This window comes from Prorops nasuta, unplaced genomic scaffold (genome assembly GCF_024137725.1).
Source record: "Prorops nasuta isolate Cenicafe-Biocafe unplaced genomic scaffold, Cenicafe_Pnas_1.2 PNAS00014, whole genome shotgun sequence".
Classification (NCBI taxonomy): Eukaryota; Metazoa; Arthropoda; class Insecta; order Hymenoptera; family Bethylidae; genus Prorops; species Prorops nasuta.
Window position 1 is genome coordinate 5,121,848 of NW_027116811.1, and position 27,125 is coordinate 5,148,972.

The window sequence follows — 27,125 nt, forward strand, 5'->3', positions numbered from 1 at the left end:
GTGGTATCAACCTATCAATATTTAGAAAATCGTCACATTGGCGTAGGAATCTGATTGAAGAATGACACAATGAGTTCTCCATTTGCTAAACAGAGAACGACAATCCTATCCGTTGAATTTCGGACGCCTGGATTCTAGTAGAAGTTCACATAAGAGCCTCTCTCTTCTACCAATACATTTAGAGAAGGACAGGCTTGCTATTCTCTTTCTGTCGGAAGAAGCTGGTGTAATTTATGTCCACTAGCCCAGCATTACCCTGTCAAATGGATAGGCGGGGGGAAGGAAAATAACTAAATTATATACTATCAGTTCTACCAACTTGCATATTACCACCAGCCTGGTATGCGTTCCCTAAACGCATCAAAGACGCCATTTCTGGCGGTCATAAGTAGTCATAACATATATATACACATACATTAGGCGTATTCCACCCAAACCGCTAATAATGTTTTATAATGTAATAGTTCACGTTACACGTATTATATATTATGGGCGTTATTGGCCTTAAGTGGAATACGCCCATCGTTTTACAAAGGGTTGAAAACTCCCAAGGGACGAAAGTAAAGTAAACCGCTATTGCGCATGTGCGAGTAAGACTAGCATGAAAACAGTTACTTTCGGTTCCAAAAACTAGGCTGAAAACAGCCACTTTTCATGCACTTGTCATAAAAATGTATTTTAGTTGAATTGGCTGAAGTTATCTTTGTTTAGTTTAACTTTATTAGCAAAACGCTAATTTACATAAGAATAAGTAATAATTGACTTGTTTAAGAATTTATCAAAGTTTTGAATAATGCAAACTCCACGTTTTGGCATAGTTCAGACGGAAAATGAAGTTTCTATAACGGTGCATGCCCCTTATTCCGTTATAAGGGATACTGAAATATCTGTAGATGGAGATGATTTTAGATTCTATTCTACCCCATATTACCTTAGGTAATTTATTATTCATAAGGACAGAAAATCAACTGTCAAAGTAAAAGAGCCAAGAATTAAACCTATATAGAAATATCCTTGTCATCCAAATATACATTTTTTTTATCCTTTGTTAAAAGTCTTCCTGCATATTTTAAAAAGATATGTTTTTAGATTAAAATTGCCTGGAGAGATAGAAGAGAATGATGAATCAAGTGGATCCTATGATTGCGAAAAGGGTGATTTCGTACTCAAATTTTCTAAAGTAAATAAAGGAGAGCATTTTGAGAACTTGGATATGATAACGTCTCTCTTAGCTCCATCAAAAAAGAAAAATAACACTGCCCCTACCATTGAAGTAATTGGAAATCCTTCTGCAAAGTCTGAAGATATCAATGAAAATTTAAATGATACTAGTGATTCAAATGATGCAGATGCTGGAGATAATTGGTATATTCATCAACAAGCTCCAGATGAAAATGTGTCTTTATTAATAAATGCTCCAAAATATGGCTTTGCTAATAAAATGTCAGGGATTTTAACAACATTTGAGGTGCATATTTTATTGTTTTTCAATTTCATTAAAGAATTTTGCTTTGTTTATAATTGATCGATAGAATATCTTTTAGCCAGCATGGATCAAGGAAATCATAGATTTACCCATGCCAGACAAAACTTCAAAGAGCGACCGAAGGTCTATGCGTGAAAGACATGAATTGGAAAGTTTTAACGAACAACATTATATAGCAGATCTAATTCAAAAAGAATGTATAGAGCCTTATTTGATGTATGCACCAGAATGGGAAACATTGGAGCAGGAGGCAATTACATTTACAGATGAGGAGGTTGATTTGTTAAAAGAGCTTCCTAATAAAGAATATTTATTGAGTAAAGAAGAAACTCAGCATCTTCTGTTTAGTTTGGTTGACATTTTATATGGTAGTTGTTATAACACTAGAACTGTATATGGGGATAACACTGTTGAAAGTGGTTGGACTATAAATAAATTAAGTTCAACCTTGTGCTGGTTCGAGGTAACATTTTGCATTTATATCATCATGAAAATAAAAAATTACAGAAGTAAAATGTACGATTAATATTTTTTTCAGACATTTGATAATATGGAGGAGGCTATTTTAGCAAGTGTAAGAAGGTCATTGTGTTATCCATTGTTTAGAAATTGGGAATTGGCTATGAAAGTACTGGAGGATGTAAAAAAAGTTATTGATTTAGGAAGAAAATATATTATAAAACGTTTCTGCGAAATACATAAGCTTTTCAATACTTCGTACGAGCCAAGACATATGTTAAACCAATTGTACATAAAAGATTATTTAATATGGTTGCAGCAAATACCAGATTCTCTGATAGAAACTTTAAAGCCAGCAATAGCCAATGTAGGTTTCTATTTGTAATGCTATAAATTTTGCAAACAATAAAATACGATTCGTCGCTTCAGGTGAATCCTAATAAAGAGGATGTGGCCCTAGAGTTAGAAGATATCGATGAATCTGCTTACACTGTTCAAGAAGAAGATCTTGTTATAGAGAATGCTGTACACGAAATGCTGGATCAGATAAATGAATTGCAAATCGAGAAGAAAGAAGATGAGACGTAAGTGCTATTTAAATAGCTAAAGTATTAGTTTTTTAAAATTTTATTTATTGTATGTTTCTTTAAAGGCTGAAAAACATTTTCCTTAAAAAAGATAAATCTTTTATAAGAAATTTGTGAGTATTTTACTTTGCTAGACTAATGCGTGATTTTAATCATTAATTTGCCCGCTTCTATTATTACCTATGAGATGTTCAAAAAAAGATGATTAGTTGTAATAAATTTAATTTGAAACAATTCTAGATCTCTCGACTCTGACGACTCGGACTCTAACACAAAAAGTAGTGATTCTAGCTCCAACGACAGCAGTGATTCTAGCTCCAACGACAGCAGTGAGTCTAGCTCCAACGACAGTAGTGACAGTGACTCGGATACGGATTCAGAAACGAGTAGTTCAAGCTCTTGCTCTAATGATGAATAAAAAACTACCTTTCAATTATTAAACGTCTAAGAGATTTATTTATTTTTGTTAATTGTAATGTTTTATACGAACTTACCAATATAATATACATTATATCATATCAAATCAATTTATAAACCTCGGTAATAAATAATACAGGTAAAAAAAAAACATTGATAGAAATGTTTTATTAAAGTAGCAATTTTTTATTTATTTTACGAGAACGTAATAAATCCATGGTAACAACCTATTATAATGTGTAAGCAATTTATTTCTACTTTCATCAGCGCTATTGACTTCCATCCCCTCGTCTTCCTTCACGAAACTATTTACTTCCGTTTCATTCACTTCATCAGACTTTGGCACAAAATCAGTGCTGCTTTCTGTCACAGAATAATTTTCCTCCAAGTTTTCATCCATTACCGAAGGCTAAAATCGATAAACATCGATTAATCATTAATTAATTAACAATTCATTTATCACAAAATTAATTAATACTACCTGCGTGGTATGAGTAACATTTGCCTGGTTATCGTTATTCTCAGACTCTTCATCATCCTCGCTGTTCCTCCAATAATCAGCCACTTCCCCATAAAGTCCTGGACTTTCGTCCTTGTCATAAATAAATTTAATTAAACGATTTGTACTTTGTCGTTCAGCCAGCTCAGTTATGTTCCGCTGATTCTCGGTTTTCCCCTTACCTCGTGGATCTTCGTTCTTAAAAGAGGATTCGCGTAAATGATAAATATTCAGTAGCCTACCCGGTGTCTACAAAAAAGATGAAATTACCTGATCATCTTGTAAGCCCGCATTCCATCCAGGTTTAATGTGCTCGTGATAATTGGGATCTCCCGTTTTCAGAACCAAATAATTTTCTTTATTCGATGCTCTCTGACCATCAGTGTGAACATGAGGAGCCCTCATTATTATTCGGATCGGCACAAGAGACTTTATCGAATCCTGAGTCACCGGAGCATCGACCAACGAAGACGAAGAAGAAGAAGAAGAAATCTCTCCTCTTCCCACAGACTCCGTCCCCACCTCAAAATTATTAATTTCCGTCGTTGTGACATCCGGAAGATCGGACATTGTTACGAATTCAGCAACCGGACTCTCTTCAACGTCCGAGCCTTTCGATGAAGAATTACCATCAGCGTCGAAATCGATAAATTTGAAGGTCACTGGCTCGAGGCTGGACCTCGTGGCATTTACAGACTCTGTCGCGTTAAAATCTTCACGATCGTCGAACGAAGACTCGAAAATCGAATACTCTTCAGGAATTTCAGTGTTTATCAAATTCAGCTCCGTCGTAGTTTCCGGTTTGTATTCTTCTTCCTCCTGATGGCCATTCGTCTCGTTAGCTACTGGTGAAAGCTAAATGTAAATCAAAAGCTCTACATTTACATGAGCGTTCAAATGAATTTCAATGGGTTTAATTAAGCTAATTGGGGAATGAATCAATGCCGAAGAAGAATGCGGATGCTTACATCGCACAGTCCGCAAGGATCCTCTTTGTAAGTCGAAAGAATGGCAGCCTTCACGTAAGGGAAATACAAAATGCTCCAGGGCACTATTACTTGGTACGTGAGCCTGCCGCATCTGGACCATTAAGATCGATTAAACTATTATTCTATATATATATATATATATATATATATATGCAGTTCGTAAATAGAGGATCATCATCAGAGGAAATTACCTATCAATGACGAGAATCTGGTCCCTGGAAGCGTGGAATTTCTCCCAAATTCGTAATTCAGGATTATCATGAAGAACCAGCAACTCCGTTGGATCGGAGTCCTTAAGGGCCTTGTGAATCCATTTCTCGTCCATATCCTGCAACTCCCTCTGTTCCAGCATGGAGATTTCCTTCCAAGCAGCCTTTTCAATTTCTTCCTCCAATGTGTCCGGCAGAAAATCCGGCGGTGCTGCCACGACAAAGAACAGGATATCCGTAAAGCCGTTCTTTTCCAGTCTTTCTTTCAATAATTTCAACCTTACGATAAACGAATTATTCGGTCACAACTATGGGACTGCAGAGGAAATCTTGATTACACATTAAGTATATATATATGTAAGACATATTACGTTGTATGTTACATCACAAACATAGACTCGATTTGTTTTCTTCGTATTTTCAGCTTGAATTAAATTAATCGAATTGAGATGTATATTAGTGAATAATTTATAATTAATAGAATTAAGATGTATATCAGTGAATAATTAAATTAGTAGATTTGAGATGTATACTAGTGCATAACTAAATTAATAAATTTGAAATATACACTAATAAATAATTAAATCACTTTTATAAAAAAAAAAAACAAAAAATTACTGTGCTTACATCACGGTTTGTTTATAGCTGTATTTCCAAGTAACATCGAGGAAAGCGTAGACATTCACGACACCCAATTGTTCCTCCCAAAAAGTAGCCAAACTGCACTGACCAAACTCCTCAGGTTCGTTCCGATGTTTCTTCATCCCTGCAGAAGTCTCGAAACCACCGGGAATGTCGATCCCAGCCGAAGCCTCCATCGAGTCAAAGATCAAATGGCATCCGAGGATCACGACCATTAATCTCGAGGAAAGCATCTTTTCCAGCTCGATGATTCACGCGCACCGAGAAAAATTTATTTTCTTATCGACGGAATTGCACACCAAAGGTTCAATCCAGTAACATCGTACGATTCGCGAAACTCGATCGCAAATTGATCGTCTGCAGTGGTCTTCTGGTAAAAGAACGCGAAGCAGCGCGTCGATCTGTTATGCATGCAGCTCGCTCGTAGACTGGCAGAGTTTTTCTGATGTCATATGGTACTGGAGTGGATCAACGCTGAACATCCCTCCCACACGTAACGCAAATGTGTGTGACACCCTTCCCTACGAGGCTTACACATCATACAGTTTCGGTACGTGGGGCACGGAAGACCATCTCCAATGATCTTCATCCGACACTTTGCTCGCGATGCGCAAATTGAAATCTTAAACTGGTTTTCGTTTTCAGGAATTCCGAACAACGCGATACTTTGATTAATCATCAGACAGATAAAGACAGCATCTTCTTCAAGTTTGATAATTCGCGTGGATGGTGAACTGTTATTTTCTTATCGCTGGAATTACACTACGAAAGTTCAGTACAGTGGTATAGTTCGATTTGAGAATTTTCTGGTGAAGAGCTTGAAGAGTCTCGTCGATCTGTTATGCATGCAGCTTGCTGATAGACTAACAGAGTTTTTCTGATGTTACATGGTACTGAAATGGATCAACATTAGACATCCTTCCCACAATTAACGTAAAATTACACTACAAAAGTTCAATACAGTCGCATAGTCCGATTTGAGGATTTTTCTGGTGAAGAACTTGAAGAGTCTCGTCGATCTGTTATGTATGCAGTTTGCTGATAGACTAACAGAGTTTTTCTGATGTTACATGGTACTGAAATGGATCAACATTAGACATCCTTCCCACAATTAACGTAAAATTACACAGCAAAAGTTCAATCCAGTGGCATAGTACGATTTGAGAATTTTCTGATAAAGAACTTGAAGAGTCGCGTTGATCTGTTATGCATATAGTTAGCTGCTAGATCAATAGAGTTTTTTTAATGTCATATGGTACTAGAGTGGATCAACACCAAACATCCCTCCCACACGTAACGCAAATGTGTGTGATACCCTTCCCCAAGAGACTTGTACATCATACAGTTTCGGTACATGGGGCACGGAAGACCATCTCCAATGATCTTCACCCGACACTTTGCTCGTTCTGCTAAAACTGAAATCCTAAACTGGTTTTCGTTTTCAGGAACTACCGAACAACGCTATACTTTGATTAATCATCAGACAGACAAAAACAGCATCTTCTTCAAGTTTGATAATTCGCGTGGATGAAGAACCGTTATTTTCCTATCGACGGAAGAGTTCAATCCAGTAGCATCGTACGATTTGCGGAACTCGATCGGAAATTGATCGTTTGCGGTAATCTTCTGCGTAAAAGAACTTGAAGAGACGCTTCGATCTGTTATGTATTCAGTCCACTCGTAGACTAACTCAGTTTTTCTAATGTCATATGGTACTGGAGTGGATCAACATTGTGAACATCCCTCCCACACGTAACGCAAATGTGTAACACCCTTCCCCATGAGGCTTATGCATCATAAAACTGTAACAGTTTTGGGTACGTGTGGTACGGAAGATTATCTCCAATAATTTTCATCCGAAACTTTTCATCCGGCACTTTGCTCATTCTCCTTAAACCAAAATCTTAAACTAGTTTTAATTTTCAGGAAACAACCGAACAATGCGATACTCCAATTAATCATCCTTCGGACAAAGACAGCGTCTACGTCCAACAAGCTACTGGCGATTAATCGCAACGACCTCGATCAATAAACACGAGGAATTAACTCTTTTTCTTCAGGGTCAAAGGGTTAATTGTAAAATTGTAACAATTGCTTCTTCGTTTTTCTATTCGGAGCTGTGACGGAAAATTTAGATTATCTTCTGGACTGTGCATGCACTATATACATATATATATATATATATATAGTATACATCGGATGAACGTGGTTTTCGTCCGGACGAAACGCTCACAAGCAAACACAATCGCGTATTATAAATGGAACAGGAACAGAGAGTCCCTTGTTCTCTCGGTTTCAAGCATCCCGCGTGTACGTTGTTCTATATATCACGCGTCGTGTAATTTTACCATTGCATCAGTTGGACCTCGGATTCCGATAGGAGGAGGGGGAGGGGGTGGAGGGGAGGAGGAGGAAAACGGAGAATTAGGGAAATGAGAGGAGCAGTTCTCGCGGTGATTTGTCGAGATTGCACGCGAACGATGTACCGGTCGCTCTTCTTCTTGGGCGTCGTAGGCCTCTTCTTGCATCACCCGTGTTTCGGGGGATTTCCTGCGGATAGATCGTTCGGTGAAGAGACGCCACGGAATAAAATAGATTTTCTCTCGAGCATCTTGAAGAGTCAAGTGGATCGCTTGAGGAGTCGGACTGAACTGGTAAATATAACAGTGTGATATGTCTGTGTCGATGCACACTGGTACCATTAGAACTGCTTCCGGGACTAATTAAGTCCTCGTCATTTTCCAGGTGGAATTGGTTTTCCTCGTGGATGCTTCCGACTCGATCGGCAAGGACAATTTTCGAAGCGAACTGGACTTTGTCCGGAAACTCTTGGCGGATTTCACGGTGAAGCCTTCGGCCACCAGAGTGGCCTTGGTAGCGTTCGCCGGGAAGAAGAATATCAATAGAGTGGTCGATCAGATTTCTCGGCCAGGAAGAAACGACGAGAAGTGTTTTTTGTTAAATGTGCAGCTGAAGAATGTTGGGTACAGTGGAGGTGGGACTTATACGAAGGGTGCTCTTCTGGAAGCTTTGGTTGGTGAAATAATAAATGATAAAAATAGATTGTTGTAGTTATAAGGTTAGGATTAATTTGAGAATCGTAAAGATTATTAAACAGCAGAAGTGGAACTTACAAGAAAGGTGCTCTTCAGGAATTTTTGATTGATGAAATAATAAATAATAAAAGTAAATTATTATAAATATAAGATTAGAATTAATTAGAGAATCGTAAAGATTATTAAACAGCAGAAGTGGAAGTTACACGAAGGGTACTCTTCAGGAAATTTTGATTGATGAAATAATAAAAGTAAATTATTATAAATATAAGATTAGAATTCATTTGAGAATCGTAACGATGATTATACAATAGAAGTGGGACTTGTACGAAAGGTGCTCTTCAGGAAGTTTTGATTGATGAAATAATAAAAAATAGAAGAAAACTATCATAATTAAAAAATTAAAATTAATTATATAGAGAACCGTACCAATAATCAAATTGATAAAATTACAGGCGATCCTGGAGAACAGTCGAAAAACAGCGAAGAAGGTGATTTTCTTGATAACCGATGGATTTAGCAACGGGGGTGATCCGGGACCAACGGCTCGTCTCCTGAAGACACTCGGTACCAGAATCTTCACCTTTGGTATCAGAACCGGAAACGTGGAGAGGCTTCGCGATATCGCCAGTGAACCTAGTCACGAGCACAGTTACTTGCTCGATAATTTTTCGGAATTCGAGGCTCTGGCTAGGCGAGCCTTGCACCGTGGTAATTACAATTATTAAGAAACTTTATATACATATATATATAGAAGAAGTCAAGTAAAAAAGCAACGGGATATTGCAGTGATCAAGAAGAAACGGTATTAAACGATAATTAAACGTGTTCTCAGACTTAACAGCGGGGGAATACGTCTCTGTGGCAACTAGTACCGATTGCAACATTTTATGCTCGGAAAATTCTTCGAGCAGCAACGAGACCTGCTGCGACACCTTGGCGAGTTGCACCTGCGGAACCGCGACAGGACACTACGCGTGTCGCTGTTCTCCAGGTTACTTTGGTTCCGGACTCAGAGGATTTTGCCAGGGTACTTTATTTATTTGAAATTTCTGTAAAATACTCCACGATGCTGAAGAGGATCATCCTCGGAGTATTCGTATTTTAACCAAGAAACCTTGCATCCTCCAGTCTGTCCAAACGGTACTTATGCCTCGGAGGACACCGGTGGGGACGCAGGATCCACTTGCAGACCTTGTCCGGACGTTAATCACGTGACTCTTCAGGTACCAGCGACTTCCGAGGATGATTGCGTCTGCGCTTCCGGGTTCAGCGAGGATGACGGTCGCAGGTGCCAAGGTAATAACGGAACATAAGATGTAGCCTTAAGCCACCAAGCCTTTGCCAGCCGCGAGCCTCGGCAACCTCCCACCAATATGAGGAACCTCGTCCACGGGATTCGGATACCGGATTATGAACGGTCCGTATTTCTCCAGCAGAAATTCCGGTTTAGAAGCCAGCCAGCCAACCTGGAGGAACCATCGGCGATACACTCTTCGAAGAATTCAATGTTCTGCAAGAGGACTTCCGGGAGAAAGCAGTCTGCAATGTCATTGAGGTTAATCTACGTCTCGGTACTCTTGCAATTTACCTCATCAAGGTGAATTAGGCAAGCACTCTGATTTACAGAGTACGTCGTGCCTATAGGAAAATGACGGAAATGATTTTCACCCGGAAGTCCTCCATTCTTGCACCCAGGAAGTGGTGGTTGAAGTCGGATTAGGTGATTGGTGAAATTTGCAGGAGTTTATTGATTTTTTTTATGGTTGATGATGACTGACTCACCTCTTGACTGGTCTTTGTCGGTGCTGGTAAACAAGATCTTTTATCCTCCACCTTCGAAATTCCTTCGGACAGAACCGTTTCTTGCTCCTCGTATAATTTCTTCAGCTCCCCCCTCAGCATCCTTCGAATTATGCAGTAAATTGGTAAATAGCAAGGGAAATTAGTCGGAGACTTTTACTCACTCGTTTTCCTCGAGTAACCTCTCGTATCTTGAGAACCATTTCATTTGGACTATTTTCTCTTTGAGCACGGAATCCGTGAAGTCCCTGCATACCGCTACGAAATTTCTTGCTTTGGTGCTACGTGGATCCATTTTGTGTTCTCCAGTGTGAGAGAAATTGTGGAGGGGAATTCGGATTAATTTTAGATAATTTTTGAACGAGTTGGGTAGTTGTGAGAAACAAATGAAATTGCTGTGAATTGTCCGAGGTTGATGACCCTCAAGAATGGTTATTTCGTGAATGGTAGCAATGTTCAAAATGGAGTTTGTTGCTTGGGATGCAAAATTGACTTTCAGCTCTGCTCTTAACATCCTTCGAATTATCCCATAAATTATTAAACAATGAGGAAAATGAGTCCACAAATTTTACTCAATAATTTTCTTCAGGTATTTCGTATTTTTATTTCGACTATTTTTTCTTTGACTACGAAACTTATAAAGTCCCTGCATACCATTACGAAATTTTTTACTTTGGTACTGCGTGGATCCATTTTGTGTTCTCCAGTATAAAAGAAATTGTGGAGGGGAATTCGGATTAATTTTAGATAATTTTTGAACGAGTTGGGTAGTTGTGAGAAACAAATGAAATTGCTGTGAATTGTCCGAGGTTGATGACCCTCAAGAATGGTTATTTCGTGAATGGTAGCAATGTTCAAAATGGAGTTTGTTGCTTGGGATGCAAAATTGACTTTCAGCTCTGCTCTTAACATCCTTCGAATTATCCCATAAATTATTAAACAATGAGGAAAATGAGTCCACAAATTTTACTCAATAATTTTCTTCAGGTATTTCGTATTTTTATTTCGACTATTTTTTCTTTGACTACGAAACTTATAAAGTCCCTGCATACCATTACGAAATTTTTTACTTTGGTACTGCGTGGATCCATTTTGTGTTCTCCAGTATAAAAGAAATTGTGGAGGGGAATTCAGATTAATTTTAGATAATTTTTGAACGAGTTGGGTAGTTGTGAGAAACAAATTAAATTGCTGTGAATTGTCCGAGGTTGATGACCCTCAAGAATGGTTATTTCGTGAATGGTAGCAATGTTCAAAATGGAGTTTGTTGCTTGGGATGCAAAATTGACTTTCAGCTCTGCTCTTAACATCCTTCGAATTATCCCATAAATTATTAAACAGCGAGGAAAATTAGTTCGAGACTTTTACTCACTCGTTTTCCTCGAGTGACCTCTCGTATTTTCAGTTGAATAATTTTCTCCTTGAGCACGGAATCTACGGAATCCGTGAAATCGAAATTTCTCGCTTTGTTACTTTACGTGGATTCATACGACGTTCTCCAGTACACGAAAAATTGTATATAAAAATATAGATTATCTTTAGACAATTTTTAGATGAATTAAATAATTGTAAAAAACAAATTAAATTGCAGTTTTAAATTGTCCGAGGCTGACAATCCTGAAGAATGGATATTTTGTGAATGCGAGTGCCTGTAACAATGTTCAAAATGTTCAAAATGCAATTTGTCGCGTTAAAATGCAAAATTGACATTCAGTTCTGTTCTCAACAACCTTCGAATACCTCATAAATGATTAAACAGCGAGGAAAATTAGTTCACAACTTTTACTCAATCATTTTTTTCGAGTAAACTGTCGTATCTGAAGAACCATTAAATTTTAACAAATTTCCTGCACGTCGCCACGAAAATTCTCACTTATTTACTATATATATACATACATATATAAGTAGACCCACATTCTATGTTCTCTAATAAACAATAAATAACATATAAAAATTCAGATAATTTTTAAAAACAAATTAAATTATAGCTGTAAATTGTCCGAGGCTGACAGTCCCCACAAATGGATATTTCGCGAATGCAAGTGCCTGTAGCAACGTTCAAAATTCAGCTTGTCGAGTGAGATGCAAGATTGGCTTCCAACTTATAGGGGACAGTGTGAGATATTGCAGGAAAAATGGTTCTTGGTCCGGAAAAGAAGCCCAATGCTTACGTTGGTATTCAAATTTTCCCTCCAAAATTTATAAAAAGAATGCAAATTTAAATTGCAAATTTTTTGCAGTTAAAACTTGTCCAGTGCTTCGTGCTCCATCCCATGGAAAGATTCGCTGTTGGCACGAAACTGAGAATAAAAATGACGTAGATCGAGCAACAAACCGTACCTCTCATCCAATCGACACTCGCTGTGAATTTCGCTGCGAAACTGGATTCCAGCTTCATGGTAGCAAAGTCCGTAATTGTCTGCCTCAGTCGAGATGGGATGGACAGAAAGTTAGTTGCAGGGGTACGATACGACCACACTGTAAAAATTTTGTTGTAAAATTACACGATAATCATGAGAGCAACTTTGTTACCAATGACGTCATTAAAAATTTTATTTTTTAACTTAACAATAATTTTGCAATGATAAATAGTAAATTGTTGTTTTGGAACCTTATGTAAATTTACAAAGACAATCGTGAAAAATGGACAGAAAGTTAGTTACAGGGGTACGATACGATCACACTGTAAAAATTTTGTTGTAAAATTACACGATAATCATGAGCAACTTTGTTATTATTGACGTCACTAAAAATTTTTATTTTTTAATTTAACAGTAATTTCACAATGATAAATATTAAATTGTTGTTTTGGAAGCTTATGTAAATTTACAAAGACAATCATGAATAACAATAAAAGTTGCTCATTATTATCCTTATAATTTTACACAAATTTTTTACAGTGCACTCCTGATACGTCGATAATTATAAGCCTTCGTCATTGAGATACATTATTTGTAATCGAGCAATTTGTGCACAGCTGTGAAATGCGATCCTCTGAAGGAAATCCCAAATGGGAAAATCTTGCCAAGGAACTGTCTGGGTTCTGAAAAACTTCCATTTGCCACGAACTGCACAGTGGTCTGCAATCAAGGATTTGACCTTGAAGGACCTCGAACGAGACTGTGTGGTGGTCGAACTGGGGTTTGGTCCAGACGTCGCAAGTCCACTCGTTGCGTGGGTGAGTTATTAAAATAGAAATGAATCGTTTCTTCTAAATTGCATGAAATTATGATTCTGTGTATTTTTGTAGATAGAACACCTCCTGTTATTAAATGTCCTGGGGATGTTGTTGTGGAAAATCTTAAGGGAGCAAATTTTGCTCTTTTAAACTGGACTGTTCCAATGGTCAGTGACAATGCTGACGAGTCACCTACAGTCTGGAGCAAACCTTACGTTATCTTCCCATGGAAAAAGAAGATAGGTGCTAAAACTGTTACTTATGTAGCTGAGGACTCTAGTGGTAACAAGGCTCGATGTAAATTTAAAGTAAACGTTATTGGTAAGTTTTTGATATTTTTTTGATGTTTTATTTAGAAAATTTATCGATTTATTTTAATTTAGATAAGGAACCACCGATGGTAGAAAATTGTATACACCCTCCTGCATTTTTCACCGATGCTCAATCTGGCGTTGAAAATATCAGCTGGGATGAACCGGTGTTTCACGATAATTCGAAAATTCCCACAAAAATTTCTCAGTCTCACTTTGTTGCCTCGAATAAATTTCCTATTGGCACAACTAAAATTTTCTACAATGCTACTGACAGATATGGGAATTTTGCCACGTGCATTCTTAATATCACTGTGAAAGGTATTTTTTTTTTAATAACATTTTAATTATAAAACTATTTTTTTTTTTTACGGTTTTTAATAGATATTTGCAAGAATCTTCCTACTCCTGCAAATGGGCAGATAAAATGTGAATTGGACGATGATAAGAAAGAGCAGTGTGTACTGTCTTGTAACGAGGGATTTGAGTTTCCTATTCAAGTTCCAAATTTTGAAACCACTGACGATGACTTGCTGTTGAGGTGTAATGCTGTTAATCGTTCTTGGGCTGATTATTATTTTCCAGATTGTGCAGGTAATATATATATATATATATATTTATTTAATTTTGAAACGCTCAATAACTAAAGTGAATAATTTTATTAATTTAGAAGCAGTCGTTCCAAAAACCATATCCCAAAATGGAAGTTTTTTTTTGGATAATGACGAAAAGACAGATTGTCGTAATTCAACTACACTCCAAGAAGTAAGTAAATGACACTTTGAAAATATATGAATAGTTTAAAATTAATAAAATAAAAAAATATTATAGCTCAGCCATCACATAAATGAAGAATTGAAGTCAAAATTATTTGAAATATGTGATAACAATGTGGATTGTAACCTTATAATTTTCGACCCGATTTGCGAATCCTCCGATAGAGTCAGCAACAATTTAATCAGGAAAAAAAGACAGTTTAGAGAAAATAACAACAATAATAAAACAAAAAGAGAAATAATTGAAATTAAATTTAAATTCTCTGGTAAGCACTATATATATATCCTTATTAAATCATGCAAGTAGATAAAATTTCATCAATTTGTCTTCAGGAAAAATAAGTGAGAAGAATTTGAATAACCCTGAAGAAGGGCTGAAGAGATTACACGAGAAAATTGAATCACTGACAAAAGCTGAAAAATTGGATCCTTTGAGTAAAAAAATCAAAGAAGAAAATTCAAAATTTGTTTTGAATCTCCATTTAAGATTTAGTGATCCAGAAATTTTGTGCAATGATGGTAGCGTTTTGAAAAAAACAAGTTGTGGTAAATATTTAAAATAACACACAGACCAATAATAGAGATAAAAAACATTTTTATGTACTTTGCAGTCAAGTGTCCAATAGGAACATTCTACAATAATTCCACCAAACAGTGTCAATCTTGTCCATTTGGACAATACCAAAATATCACAGGATCTCTGCACTGCGAACGTTGTCCATACAACACGTTCACCAAGCAAACGTATGCAAAATCCATAGAAGATTGTACAAGTAAGAAAATGAAAACGTCATTAAAAAACAAATTAAATCTGAAATAAAAATACAACAAATTTTTACAGAAATGTGCTTGCCAGGATTTTATTCTCGACGAGGACGTTATCAGAACGAATTTTTCTCTTTGGAGCCTTGTTCCATTTGCGAAATTGGAGCTTATCAGCCAAATTATGGCGAACACTCGTGTCTACCTTGTCCTCGGAACACCACCACAAAATCCCATGGATCTACGAGCATTCGTGATTGTATAAATATTGAGAGAGAAAACATTTGCGATGGGAGTCCTTGCATCAATGGTGGATCCTGCGTGCAAGAAGATGACCACTTCAGCTGCGAGTGTCGTAATAATTATATTGGTAAAAATCTAGCATTAATTTATCTTTCGTCACATTAATCGTGTCTCATGGATACAATAACAAACACATTTTCAGGATCCAGATGCGAAATTTTTCAAAGTCCCTGCCAGGCTTCTCCATGTTTAAACGGAGGCACCTGTTACATGAGTTACGATCTTCTTGGATCCCTCACGTACAAATGCAACTGCAGAAAAGGGTACATGGGAGAAAATTGCGAGGTGATAGAAAAAAATCAATTATTCAATTTTCCAGTGATTAAACATTTGTCAAACTTTAGAGGTCATTGGACGAGTGTACAGGGAATCCTTGTCAAAATAATGGGAGGTGTAACAGCACCGATGATGATTATTTTTGCGAATGTGATTATGGATACGAGGGTAATTAAATTTTGCTATAATTTTCCATAGATCGTTTCAATTTTCTTCACTCACTTTCAGGACAGTTTTGCGAGATCAAATTGGATCACTGTGACCATTCACCTTGCACGGAAGGCTCGATTTGTCGAATAATCAACGAAACGTACGATTGTTCTTGCAAGGCAGGATTTCTGGGTCGTCACTGCAATTTGCTGCCCTGTGATTGGCTGCCTTGTCACGAAAACGCAATCTGCGTTAATTTGGCTGAAATTAACGCCACGAGAAATAGTTACAGGTGATCCTTCATTATTTACAGTCTTTGAACAATTTTTATTATTTTTTTATTAATCACAAGTTTCACAAAACAGATGCGAATGCCCCTCTGGATATACCGGAAGTGATTGCGCTACCAAAATCAATTTCTGTCACAGCGAGTCATGCGAGAACAATGGAACTTGTTTAAGCGGAATTACCAATTACACTTGTGTCTGTTCTGTACCGTTTACTGGAATCCAGTGTGAAACTGGTTAGCTCATTTATAAATGCAAAAAAAAGTTTTAACTTTAATGGAAAATATTTGTTGTAGAATTATCGTCCGATTACGTTATGCATTTTTCAAAATCTGGAATAACTGATTACGTAATGATGAAGGGGCCATCGAGAAATATTTCTGAGGTATTTTTGTCGAAATTAAATTTTTCCACCTGTTATATATATATTTTTTTAGATTTCTGTTTGTCTGTGGTTGCAATCCTTGGATGTTTTTAATTATGGAACGATTTTATCCTATGCAACTGAATTCAGTGATAATGCTTTCACGATAACCGATTATAATGGGTGAGATTTATTTTGAGAATTATTTGATTGGGTAATTATAAGTTTTTTTCTATTATAGATTTGTTGTATACGTAAATGGAGATAAAGTGGTGACGGATATAAAAGTGAACGATGGTTACTGGCATTTTCTTTGTGTTACTTGGGAAAGCTCTGATGGAAATTGGTCTATTTTTATCGATGGCCATCTCAAGGACAACGGTAGCTTTTTGTCGAAGGGGATCGATATTCAGTCTAATGGATTTTTCGTTATTGGACAAGAACAGGATAGGGTTGGGGGTGGATTTTCCGAATCAGAGTCTTTTCTGGGAAAATTGAGCTTGTTGGATATTTGGAGCACTGTTCTTAGCGAGGTTGATGTTGCTAAATTGTTAAACACTTGTGATAGGTACCACGGGGATCTGTTTGCATGGTCCCAAATGCAAGAATTTATGCATGGAGATATCGTGGCAAGTATAAATATAAAAGATGTTTGCTATTCAAAAATTTACGTTTTATTATTTTTTGTTGAATATTAAATAAAATGTACACGTTTTAATATATTTTCTCAGATATTAAATCAAATTTACAAATTTTAACATTTTGTCTCAGATATTAAAGAGTCCCTTTTGTCGTGGATGTGCACTTCCGGTGATTCCTTTCAAAGGGAGCTTAAAATTGAACAATGATTCATCCGAAGGAACTTATATCTGCGACGAGGGTTACTTCGTAAAATATGGAAAAGGAAAACACAAATTGTTGAAGAGAAAATGTTTGAAGCATGGCCAGTGGGAAGGAAACTTTACACCTTACTGTGAAAGTATTATTAAATCAATATCCACCTTAACAAACATATTCCATACATTCTATAATTTTTGAAAACTTTTATGCATTCACAGAGATTAGATGTGGTTATCCTGGATATTTTCCTCGAGGACGAATGCTTGGTAAATCTTATAATTTTGGGGATGAAATTCAGTATTCTTGTTTCAAGGGCTACAAACTTCGAGGGAATCCAAGAAGACTCTGCAATTCTAGTGGATTGTGGACCGGAAGTCCTCCTACTTGCATAGGTATAAATCAAGTGATAATTGAAAAAGAGTACAAAAATATAAAAAAATTCTTTTACAGGAATCACTTGTAACAATTTGTTAGCTCCTGACAATGGTAACATGAATTACATGCTTGAAGAGTACGAAAGAGACGATGTATCGATTTTACAGGTATAATTACAAAATTAAAACTATTAAAATTTCAATTAATCAATTTTCCTTTAGGAAGGTCAACAATTGGACTTTAAGTGCAACGCAGGATACAGATTGAAGGGCCATAAACGGTTAACTTGTTTGGAGAATGGTACCTGGGACCACGAAAGACCAGAGTGCATCTCCAGTGGATGTCCACCTCCGAAGGAGTAAACATATAATATACAAATGCAAATTTTTACAAAAATTTTCTTAAACTTTTTTTTACAGAGTAGAACACGGTTACATAGCATCGGTGACTTCAGAAACGATAGATCATTCCTTAGCATTCGAATTGAAGATCAATGTCGAAGAGGATGAAAAAGAGAAGTTTTATTTTTACGGAGATATCGTAGGATTTTCTTGTCTTCAGGGATACAAATTTCGAGCCAATCACAATTTAATGACAGAATTTCGTCTCCAATGCAGCAACGATGGTACCTGGGCAGGTTTTGTACCAGACTGCGTCCTCCTGTATTGTCCTTGGCCAAATCCAGTTAGAAATGGTACCATCTTCTTGAAACTGGAAGATAACACGACTATCGAAGTTCCTTTGGGTGATAACATGGTGACGTATGAGTTGGAACTTGAAGAATCTGATAATTCTGCTGAAAAAGAAACCAGAAAGTTTCTGAAAGAATTATTTGTACCTGGTGCTCACATTACCACAGTTTGCAACCAAGGGTTTCGTTTGATAGGTGATGAGTATAGAACTTGTACTGGAAATGAAACATGGTCCTCCGAATCTCCAAATTGTCAGATTCGAGAATGTCAGGAACATTCGTTATTAAAATTACTTAATTTCACTGTTAACAAAAAACAGCAAAAGGGAGAAAGTTTGGTGGGAAATTATGGTAATTTGACATACAGCATCCAGGGAAATGTTTATGGGAGTAAAATCATTTTTACTTGTCTGCATGATATGAGAATTAGCTTAAGTCCAATTTCAACAGAATTGCTGTCCAATCTCACTTGGATGTGTAATGAGAATGGGACGTGGCATATTTTACATTTAAATGTTGATACTACTGATATTGAACGACTACTCTTTAATTCCAACAGAGATGCTTGTATTAATTTGAAATGTCCTTCTCCTAATGTAAGTATGTAAATCATTTTGTATGAATTAATTTTATAATTTTAAAATAAATGTATACATTATAGGTCTCAGAATTTGGAAACATTGCTGTGATTGATGACAGAGAAGAGATAGAAATTATGCAAAAGAAAGAGTACACATTTGGCGATATAATTTATTATAGGTGTATGCCTGGGTATCGAATATTTGGACAAGTATATACAACATGTTTATCCGGTGGAAAATGGTCCAAGATGCATGGAAGATGTGTCAGTAAGTTGAAAATATTTTGTAGATCTGAATTTCAATTATATTTGCATATACCTTGTTTTAGAAATATCGTGTGGGAAACCACAAGTGGTTCCTGGAGTAACAATAAAAGGACAATCTTATTTTTATCAAGAAACCTTAACATATATCTGTCCAAATGAAAAAATCAAAGGCACTATCACTTGCAAAGCTGATGGACTCTGGTCAGAACCACCCGATTGTAACATAAAGTAATAAAGAATCCACTGGGATGTACCAAGATAATATTTCACATACTGAAAATTTAATGATAGTACATAATGTTTTCTTTTTCTATATTAAGTGTCCTTAGCTTGTATCATAACTTTTCCTTTATTAACGTGAAGTATAATAGTCTTGGCCAAATCAATTTTTCATTTTTACATTGCATTTCAAGGTATTACAGTCATTTATTTCGTAAATCATACAAATAGACAGTCTTACCGTGGAATAAATAGTTTGTACAATTTATTTCTGTACTTTTTCATAGGAAGTTTCAGTATATTCGCATCTTTTCCAATAATTTAAACTAAGTTTTAATTACATATCTTTCAAAAAATTTTCACCTAATTTGCCGCAGCATTACCGCCAATAATCTGGTATAATGAATTGTCAGCATAGTTGTTGTACCTCTAACAATAAATAACAACCAGATGATTAATAAATGGCTATACATATAATTTGGCATTACATGTCATATTTTTGATCACCCAAGCATTAAGAAATGCTGTGCGCTTTGTACTCCCCTCGGTTAGCCATAACTTCTGTATTTTCAACCCAACAGCGAGTGAAAATAGTTTTGTATTCACATCATTTTCGTGTAAGAGATACAATAAATCCTACTTATATTTGAAAGTGACATAAATACAAATTGAATTTAGCTTTTAACAATGAACAGCAGTGTTTTCATTTTTGTAGTACACTGTGGTTTGGTATAATTAGCATTTAAACAGGCCATACAACAATGTTGTACATTTCGAGGAAGAATGAATGTTTTTCATTATTCAACAAATTTGTGTACAATACTTGTAAGTAATAATTATAATAAAAGTAGAAGACAAATAGTAAAAGATATCAACTGTTTTATTGAAAATGAAAAATTCCCCTTTGCTTCTTTATCTTCAACTTTCTAAAAATTTATCTGTCCACGATTGAGATTTCTTTTTAAATTAATGTTTCTTGCAGCACTTTTCTTTACTATGAGCTATATAAATATATCGACAAGTATAAATATTGCAATTGAGGTGCTTCTCTATCATAAGTAAAAAAAATAGGAAAGCACATCTTTTATATTACAAATAATTCCTTTGAAAAGTATACTGACCAAAATTTCTGTGAAACTAATACAAAGGTAAATTTAGGCCTATGATCACTGTTCAGAGTTCAGATTTGGAATTACTGGAGTACTTGGGCTTAAGCTCTTCGATACGTTTAATAAAGTCTGTTTTTTCTATACATCCATCACAAGATTCTTCCCAATCATTTAATATCTTTCTCAAGTCTCTGACTTTGAGTTTCTTTAAATCAACAGTATTGAGATCAATTTGTTTCTCTAAGGAAAAGAACAAAATATTTAGTTCCATAAAAGTTATCAACATATTAATTCAATTATACTTACCATATCTTAAGTCACAAATTTGAGTGTCTTTCTTTTTTAATCTTTCACATACTTTATCAGCTGGCATGGACCAGGAAATTGGTTTACTGAGTTCGCCTAGGATACCAGTGGCAGATTCTTCCAGTCCTCCTAAATAATAGCACTGAAAAAAAAAAACAATTTAAAGATTGAACTTGTGTAACTAACCAAAATATGATAATAATATTACTGCACATACAAATCTGTTATCCTTTGACTTAGTGCCTTTACAGAAATCTTTAAATTTCTGTTCTATCTGCTTAGGATCTTTTTTAACATCATCTGATAAGCTTTGACTAAATTTATTTACTACTGATACACATACTGTAATAAAATACATACAGTTATTATATGACTCTTTTACACTACTGTAAAATAACAAATTAAAATTATTTACCTTCACAATCTCCTTCTTTCAAAGCAGTTACAGTAGATAATATTCCAACTATTACGAAAAATAAAAATACTAATGGAGTATTCATTGTTGATATTTATTACCTGCAAATACAACAAAATTTATTCAAATTGAGTAAAGATAAAAATTAAATGAATACTTTACTACTCGAGGTAAACTCAGAGTAGGTTAACATTTTTCACAATTAATTACTAATTTCCTTATTGCATACCCCAAGAATTGATGATACAATAATAAAAACTATTGCTTAAGACAAAACTCACTAATTTAATTTAATTCAGTCACTTTTCCTTTGTTCTTTTGGGTAAAAAATATAAGTTTAATCTGGAGCAACACTGCACGCGTAACTTTATACACGTTGGATGCTGTCAAAAGTGGTGAAAAGCCCGGAATCCCAGCTGGCGTTTGCTGATTGGCTGAAAACCAACGAAGAGCTAAGCTTGACGAAACGAACTCTCATTGGTTCATTTCAGTAGTCTATCACTCGCCAGTTTTGTCAAGTTCTGCCAATTTGAATTACCTCTATCTAGGGAACTTTTCGTCAGTTTTTCGCCTTCGGTTGCATCACTGCGGCTAGGTCAATCCAAATCTAAATTTTATTGCGAATCGAAAACCACGAGAAAACGGTCCAGCAGACACAGCAGAGCAGACTGGAGCAGACCAGTCCAAATGTAAACATCCTCAGTGAAAGGAAAACGGCAAATGTCGAAGATCTCTGATATTTTAAGTCAAAAATGAAAATAGAAGCATAACCGTATAATCGCTTTTGGCAGTGTAATCAAATAAAAAAAGGAAGAAGGCCAAAGAAAACCCCTGTTATCAAAGGAACGTGGTGGTGCACATTAATTTCGTTAATTTTTGGGTTAAATTGAAAACGCCCGCATAGTGCACGTGGTATACATATTTTTTAAATCAGTACAATAATAGCTTATTTTTTTCGATAATTTCACTGTAGTCACTCGGTTAAGCACATTCTATATAACTTCAATTAGAACCAGTTTTTCTACTTGTAAACATTTGGTAAGTTTGTCTATTTGGTAAAACTTGAATTTAAATAGAACTTACTACAGCTTGTAATTTTTATCAAACGTATATATTTTACCAATAGGTAGAAAAACTTGCTTTTAGGTGAAGAATCAACACAACAAGACAAATTCTATAAATATGTGTGTGTGTTTCATACAAACTATTTTTATCAATTTTTAGGGCAAAACTGAAAACAGAGAAGTTTTTTTGGTAAAGGAGGCAATATTTATTTCAAGTACATTTACTTTAAATAAAAGAAGTTTCAATTTATCATGACTAAATTAAAAACATTAAATAAAAATCATGGAAAGGATATGAATGATGTAAACAAACATAATATTCTCAACATAAAAAAGAAAAAGTTTAAACATACAGCTAGCAGCAAAGCAGATTTATTTAATAACAAAAAGGAAATAGTTTCCAATTACAAAAAAAACAATATTACAAATGTTGAAGAGCAAGTTTTGCCCCAAGATTTGAACTCTCTTCAAAAAGAGAAGATTTTTAAAACAGCTAATTCACCTATAAAGAAAAATATTAATACCAATAATGCTGGAAAATCTAGGGCCATAGATATTGATGTTAAAACAGAAAATAGTGACAATTTTTCCAGTGACACAGAAGGATCAGAAAATAAAGGCATAAAAATGTTTAAAGGATCAACCGTTCTTAAACAAAAAAGGATAAAAATAGAAAAAAATGTCAAAAAGGAAAGTGAGCACGAAGAAGATAATGAAAATTTAGGAGAAAAAGATAAAGAAGACAGCAAAATGAAATTTGTGACAAAACATGTTAATGGTAATGACGATAGTAGTTTTAATAAAATGGATTGTAGTAGCATAAACAGTTCTAATTCAAACACAGAAGATTTAATAGAAAATAGTAATGATAATGATGTAAAAGAGCAGAGTGATAATGAAGGAACTATTAAAAAAGAGCAAAATAAGGTTTCACCAGAAGAACTACTAGATAAAGAAAAAAGAACCATATTTATTGGTAATATACCAAAAGAATCCACTAAGACACAAATTAAAAAATTGTTCTCTGTGTTTGGAGAAATAGAAAATATCCGTATAAGAGGTATTATACCAGAAAAACTAAATGGCTCAAAAAGAATTGCTGCTATAACTAAGAAAATACATGCCAATGTAAACAATTTGATAAGCTATGTAACATTTAAGACAGAAAATTCAGCTGTAAAAGCATTGAAATTAAATGGAACAAAGTTTAATGGTAATTACATAAGAGTTGATAAACTAAATAAGAAGCAGGGGGGAGATAGTAAAAAAGCAATATTTTTAGGAAATCTAAGCTTTAGTAAGTATTTTATAATTAATAATGCTGTATAAAGATTAATAATCAGAAATACATAAAAAAAGTGAATATTTAATTTTTGTCAATATGTAAAATCAAAGTTTTAAGTTAGTTATCATCTTAGGTATTTACTGCACAAGGTAGAATATTTTAAATTTGAAATAAACAAACTCGTTTTTAATTAAATTATTAATGCTTAAATGTCAAATAGTATAGTCTAAATCTAAAGTTTAATCAAAATTTTTGCTTTCATATTTGTGTTGAATATTAATTTCTTTTCTGTATTTATTCATTTTTTTTTTAGAGCTTAATGTTTCTTCCAAAAAATTATTATCCATTCGTTTTTTTTTTGTAGAAAAGTCATTTTAATTGTTAATATGTACTCTACAAATTCATTTTTTCGTATCTTAAATTAATTTACAGAAACATAAAACATCAATTTGTTTCTTTTAATTAATAACTATATGTTTAGAAAAAAAATTCACTTGTATTTATACTAATCATTATTTTAAAAATTGAAAATGGTGATATTACAGAATGTATATTATTAATTAAAATGGTCTATATCTAAAACTATAATGAAATGAAAAATACAATTTTTTTCAAAACCAAAAAAAAAAGTTCTACAAGAAATGAAAAAATATATAGGTAATAAAATGGCATGCAATGCAAATATAGGTGTGAATTTTTTTATTTAAATTGTGTTTTAAATATTATTTGATATTTCAGCATTACTTATTCAATCATAAAGCTGAATTTTATTTATTTCAAATTTAAGGCATATCTGAGTAGAGTATAAGTTGATACCTAGAGTAATATATATATAGTTACCTTTATTATAACTAAATGTTAACCATATATGAACTCTGTGCTATTGGTAAAAATGTAATAATTCAATTTAATTAGAAAATCGATTTGTTTCATTACTTTAAAACAATTTTAGCAACTTTATACGCAGATTAAAATTTTAATTGAGTTTAATCTTAAGATATGAATACTACATATAGTTTTCTTCTTCTAGAAATTGAAGACAATGACATTTGGGAACATTTTAAAGATTGTGGGGAAATAGAATCTGTACGTGTAGTTCGGAATGGTAAAACTGGTGTAGGAATAGGAGTAGGATACGTGAATTTTAAAAATCACGATTCAGTTGCATTAGCTCTTGAATTAAATGGCACTTTGATTCATGATCGTGAAATACGTGTTAAACAATATAATGATTCTTTACCAAAAAAAAAGAGACAAGCTGATGAAAGGAAACCATATTCTATCAATAAACTGAATAATGCTAAAAGATTTAAGTCTGGTTCGACAAAATCTGTCAGTGTTGATGTAAGTTATTAGAGAAATATTAAAATTATACGTATGGCTAGTGACATAAATAATATAAATTTACAGGCATGTAATAATGAAAGTTCCCGAAAAAAAAATAAGATAAAACAACGAAAGGTTCAAAGTGATAAAAGCATGGGTAATTTTCAAGGACAACATGCAAATTGCCTCCAACACGATAAGAAAAAGTGTAAAACCAACAAAAAGAAGAAATTAATTGCTGCAAAGCTTATGGGAAAAAGTATAAAAAATACAGATTGAATGAAACATACCTGCTTAGTGCATACTTTGATTTTGTTGTACAGAGTGGAAAATTGGATCGTGTGTGGTTTGGCTAGCTTTACTTTGTACTTTACATGGAAAATGATATACTACACTATAGCTGAATCGCACACAATTCAATTTCCCACTGTGTATTACTTAATTAGTCATCAAATACGGTTTAACTGCCAGAATCCTCAACACTGACATAACATATTGAAAACGCCGGTCAAAGATATATTTTTTTGTATTCCATTTCACATACACGCCATCCTTTTTCGGATTTTTAGGAATTCACTTCTTTTATAAAAAACACTTTCTTTTCAATTCGTCAATCATGTTTTTATAATACACAAGTAATTATTGAAACAAGTTTTTTGTATTTTTTTTTGAAGTTCTAACATAGAATCACAGTTCACAATGTAGCAATTTCAGTAATATCCCAGATAGACTTGTATGAAGATCATTGTATGCTGAAAAATGATTTACTCTAAATGTACAACAACTTAAAGTAAAATGCTTTGGCGCAATTAAATTTATTGCAAATTGACGAAAAGTTTACATCCAGTAGTGAATTAATATTTTTGTCATGTAATCCGTAAACGCATTTACAAAACTTTGCATCAATCTTGCTAGTTCTACAAATAAAAATAGTATGGCAAATATTGCTACAAGATATATTTCAAACTTAATGAAAATTAAAGAAGCATATCTGCATCATCACTATTGGATTATTTAATCTTTCCCATATTACAACAAATATTCCTGCTATTAATGTTTGTACTTAGTAGATGCATTATGATTTTATCCATGTCTGAAATATGAATACAAGCCCCTATGTAATTTTGTTAGATTTATAAATGTATTATTCTTTGTATCAAATTTACATTAACTTGTAAGTATTCTTAGGCCGAGTCCTATCAAAGTATAATTATTTAAAGTGGTATATTATCCGTTACGTGAACTATACTACTTTAAGTAGTTACTGGTTGTTAGTGATACAGTTCATGTTACGTGTACTATATTAATTGAATTAATTAAACTTTGGTAGGACTCGACCTTAATTCATAGTAAATACAAGAAAACTTTACTGAAAATTTATAGATTAGAATGAATGGACAAGTGTTTAGGGACACCACTAGGTGGACATTGAAGCAGCTAATTTCTCGCAAGTAATTATGACATGTTCCTCTTGAATAATAAGTCGAATTTTAAAGATAGTAGCGTATAGGTTTGCGGTTTAATGCGTAGATATATAGTTCTTTATAAGCAAATATAGGTTTCTTTCCTTCCAGTTTCTTCAGCTCTTCATGCAGAGGTTACCCATATTAACCCATTAACGTCCAAAATGTCAAAATTTCTTGCACGTTTTCAAAGTGATTTTTTCCTATGTAATTGGCGTTGAAAAAATTCTTGAACCACACATTCTGATGTAAAATTGCATGCTCTTTCAGAATCCGTTGCCAGAATCATGATAAAACTCACAGGAAAAGAGATATGCTCGATTGAAACATAAAAAACACCTAAATTTTCGAAAAAAAAAATTTTTAGGATTTTTTTTCGAAGTGTTACGGTGAAGATATCACCTTGCGACCGTGATCAAAGGTGATCATGGGAGTTGAAGTTTAACAGGGAATTTTTTTGTTGACCTTGAACCATCGCTTCTTTACAAAATGGCGGAAAAAACGATTTTTATTTTTTCAACTTTATCAATTTTTTTCTCGAAATCTATGGACTTTAGAAAAAAATTCATAAGAACAAAAATGTCTTAGAAGCACTCGAGAAACATCCTAAAATTTTTTTAGAATTTTTGGA

The 27,125-nt window shown here is 34.3% G+C and overlaps 6 protein-coding genes across 15 annotated transcripts; 3 read left to right on the forward strand and 3 right to left on the reverse strand.

Annotated features, from left to right (window-relative positions):
* Window positions 1-641: 641 nt before the first annotated feature.
* On the forward strand, window positions 642-3,097 carry LOC136778319 (protein SHQ1 homolog). Of its 2 annotated transcripts, XM_066735064.1 has the most exons (7): window positions 642-936; window positions 1,090-1,468; window positions 1,545-1,949; window positions 2,025-2,312; window positions 2,375-2,529; window positions 2,598-2,645; window positions 2,773-3,097. In XM_066735064.1, exons 1-7 carry the CDS (start codon window positions 794-796, stop codon window positions 2,948-2,950), a joined length of 1,596 nt encoding a protein of 531 aa, XP_066591161.1. In that variant the 5' UTR covers window positions 642-793; the 3' UTR covers window positions 2,951-3,097. The 2 variants fall into 2 exon arrangements, with proteins under 2 accessions (XP_066591161.1, XP_066591162.1); XM_066735065.1 differs by lacking the exon at window positions 2,598-2,645 and having other exon boundaries at window positions 2,773-3,096.
* On the reverse strand, window positions 2,983-5,524 carry LOC136778318 (uncharacterized). Its single transcript, XM_066735063.1, has 6 exons — window positions 5,274-5,524; window positions 4,629-4,925; window positions 4,417-4,528; window positions 3,719-4,303; window positions 3,431-3,646; window positions 2,983-3,358 (listed from the first exon to the last, which is right to left on the reverse strand). The coding sequence occupies exons 1-6, from the start codon at window positions 5,519-5,521 to the stop codon at window positions 3,140-3,142; spliced, it is 1,677 nt and encodes a 558-aa protein (XP_066591160.1). The 5' UTR covers window positions 5,522-5,524; the 3' UTR covers window positions 2,983-3,139.
* Window positions 5,525-6,260: 736 nt separating this feature from the next.
* Window positions 6,261-19,623, forward strand: LOC136778314 (sushi, von Willebrand factor type A, EGF and pentraxin domain-containing protein 1-like). Of its 4 annotated transcripts, none has more exons than XM_066735052.1 (32): window positions 6,261-6,361; window positions 6,734-7,105; window positions 7,215-7,942; window positions 8,034-8,321; window positions 8,800-9,055; window positions 9,180-9,374; window positions 9,476-9,643; window positions 12,136-12,318; window positions 12,388-12,609; window positions 13,125-13,325; window positions 13,398-13,646; window positions 13,709-13,957; window positions 14,021-14,230; window positions 14,307-14,401; window positions 14,468-14,678; window positions 14,746-14,958; window positions 15,024-15,185; window positions 15,254-15,544; window positions 15,620-15,762; window positions 15,822-15,921; window positions 15,982-16,195; window positions 16,269-16,426; window positions 16,487-16,575; window positions 16,628-16,737; window positions 16,796-17,183; window positions 17,326-17,533; window positions 17,613-17,786; window positions 17,845-17,936; window positions 17,991-18,127; window positions 18,189-19,056; window positions 19,122-19,308; window positions 19,370-19,623. In XM_066735052.1, exons 3-32 carry the CDS (start codon window positions 7,721-7,723, stop codon window positions 19,537-19,539), a joined length of 6,453 nt encoding a protein of 2,150 aa, XP_066591149.1. In that variant the 5' UTR covers window positions 6,261-6,361; window positions 6,734-7,105; window positions 7,215-7,720; the 3' UTR covers window positions 19,540-19,623. The 4 variants fall into 4 exon arrangements, with proteins under 4 accessions (XP_066591149.1, XP_066591148.1, XP_066591151.1 ...); XM_066735051.1 differs by lacking the exon at window positions 6,261-6,361 and adding an exon at window positions 6,472-6,592; XM_066735054.1 differs by lacking the exon at window positions 6,261-6,361 and having other exon boundaries at window positions 7,019-7,105; window positions 18,189-18,811; window positions 18,911-19,056.
* On the reverse strand, window positions 9,670-10,442 carry LOC136778567 (uncharacterized). The gene is made up of 3 exons (XM_066735522.1): window positions 10,312-10,442; window positions 10,130-10,250; window positions 9,670-9,813 (listed from the first exon to the last, which is right to left on the reverse strand). Exons 1-3 carry the CDS (start codon window positions 10,440-10,442, stop codon window positions 9,670-9,672), a joined length of 396 nt encoding a protein of 131 aa, XP_066591619.1.
* On the reverse strand, window positions 18,426-21,764 carry Manf (mesencephalic astrocyte-derived neurotrophic factor). 4 transcript variants are annotated; one of them, XR_010823394.1, is made up of 6 exons: window positions 21,586-21,729; window positions 21,357-21,457; window positions 21,159-21,283; window positions 20,942-21,083; window positions 20,648-20,875; window positions 18,426-18,562 (listed from the first exon to the last, which is right to left on the reverse strand). XR_010823394.1 is itself a non-coding variant. In XM_066735070.1 (5 exons), the coding sequence occupies exons 2-5, from the start codon at window positions 21,439-21,441 to the stop codon at window positions 20,700-20,702; spliced, it is 528 nt and encodes a 175-aa protein (XP_066591167.1). In that variant the 5' UTR covers window positions 21,442-21,457; window positions 21,638-21,764; the 3' UTR covers window positions 20,386-20,699. The 4 variants fall into 4 exon arrangements, 2 of the variants coding, with proteins under 2 accessions (XP_066591167.1, XP_066591166.1); XR_010823395.1 differs by having other exon boundaries at window positions 18,547-18,565; XM_066735070.1 differs by lacking the exon at window positions 18,426-18,562 and having other exon boundaries at window positions 20,386-20,875; window positions 21,638-21,764.
* A 237-nt stretch (window positions 21,765-22,001) lies between these two features.
* Window positions 22,002-25,413, forward strand: LOC136778320 (RNA-binding protein 34-like). Of its 3 annotated transcripts, none has more exons than XM_066735067.1 (4): window positions 22,002-22,394; window positions 22,483-23,717; window positions 24,736-25,049; window positions 25,116-25,413. In XM_066735067.1, exons 2-4 carry the CDS (start codon window positions 22,673-22,675, stop codon window positions 25,308-25,310), a joined length of 1,554 nt encoding a protein of 517 aa, XP_066591164.1. In that variant the 5' UTR covers window positions 22,002-22,394; window positions 22,483-22,672; the 3' UTR covers window positions 25,311-25,413. The 3 variants fall into 3 exon arrangements, with proteins under 3 accessions (XP_066591164.1, XP_066591163.1, XP_066591165.1); XM_066735066.1 differs by having other exon boundaries at window positions 22,581-23,717; XM_066735068.1 differs by having other exon boundaries at window positions 22,002-22,268; window positions 22,581-23,717.
* Window positions 25,414-27,125: the final 1,712 nt, after the last annotated feature.

Bases quoted from the DNA above. Each gene is read 5' to 3' on its own strand.
- LOC136778567 (XM_066735522.1), bottom strand. From the start codon at position 10,442: ATGGATCCACGTAGCACCAAAGCAAGAAATTTCGTAGCGGTATGCAGG. The intron at 10,251-10,311 runs GTGAGTAAAAGT...CATAATTCGAAG, and splicing joins AGGTTACTCGAGGAAAACGA to GATGCTGAGGGGGGAGCTGA. The intron at 9,814-10,129 runs GTGAGTCAGTCA...TGGTTCCTCCAG, and splicing joins CGACAAAGACCAGTCAAGAG to GTTGGCTGGCTGGCTTCTAA.
- Manf (XM_066735070.1), bottom strand. From the start codon at position 21,441: ATGAATACTCCATTAGTATTTTTATTTTTCGTAATAGTTGGAATATTA. The intron at 21,084-21,158 runs GTATGTGCAGTA...TTTTTTTTTCAG, and splicing joins AGTCAAAGGATAACAGATTT to TGCTATTATTTAGGAGGACT. The intron at 20,876-20,941 runs GTAAGTATAATT...TCTTTTCCTTAG, and splicing joins AATTTGTGACTTAAGATATG to AGAAACAAATTGATCTCAAT.
- LOC136778318 (XM_066735063.1), bottom strand. From the start codon at position 5,521: ATGCTTTCCTCGAGATTAATGGTCGTGATCCTCGGATGCCATTTGATC. The intron at 4,926-5,273 runs GTAAGCACAGTA...GTTTATCGTAAG, and splicing joins AGCTATAAACAAACCGTGAT to GTTGAAATTATTGAAAGAAA. The intron at 3,359-3,430 runs GTAGTATTAATT...TATCGATTTTAG, and splicing joins ATGTTACTCATACCACGCAG to CCTTCGGTAATGGATGAAAA.
- LOC136778314 (XM_066735052.1), top strand. From the start codon at position 7,721: ATGAGAGGAGCAGTTCTCGCGGTGATTTGTCGAGATTGCACGCGAACG. The intron at 9,644-12,135 runs GTAATAACGGAA...ATTAAATTATAG, and splicing joins TGACGGTCGCAGGTGCCAAG to CTGTAAATTGTCCGAGGCTG. The intron at 17,937-17,990 runs GTATAATTACAA...ATTTTCCTTTAG, and splicing joins ACGATGTATCGATTTTACAG to GAAGGTCAACAATTGGACTT.
- LOC136778319 (XM_066735064.1), top strand. From the start codon at position 794: ATGCAAACTCCACGTTTTGGCATAGTTCAGACGGAAAATGAAGTTTCT. The intron at 1,469-1,544 runs GTGCATATTTTA...AATATCTTTTAG, and splicing joins GGATTTTAACAACATTTGAG to CCAGCATGGATCAAGGAAAT. The intron at 1,950-2,024 runs GTAACATTTTGC...TATTTTTTTCAG, and splicing joins CAACCTTGTGCTGGTTCGAG to ACATTTGATAATATGGAGGA.
- LOC136778320 (XM_066735067.1), top strand. From the start codon at position 22,673: ATGACTAAATTAAAAACATTAAATAAAAATCATGGAAAGGATATGAAT. The intron at 23,718-24,735 runs GTAAGTATTTTA...TTCTTCTTCTAG, and splicing joins TTTAGGAAATCTAAGCTTTA to AAATTGAAGACAATGACATT. The intron at 25,050-25,115 runs GTAAGTTATTAG...ATAAATTTACAG, and splicing joins CAAAATCTGTCAGTGTTGAT to GCATGTAATAATGAAAGTTC.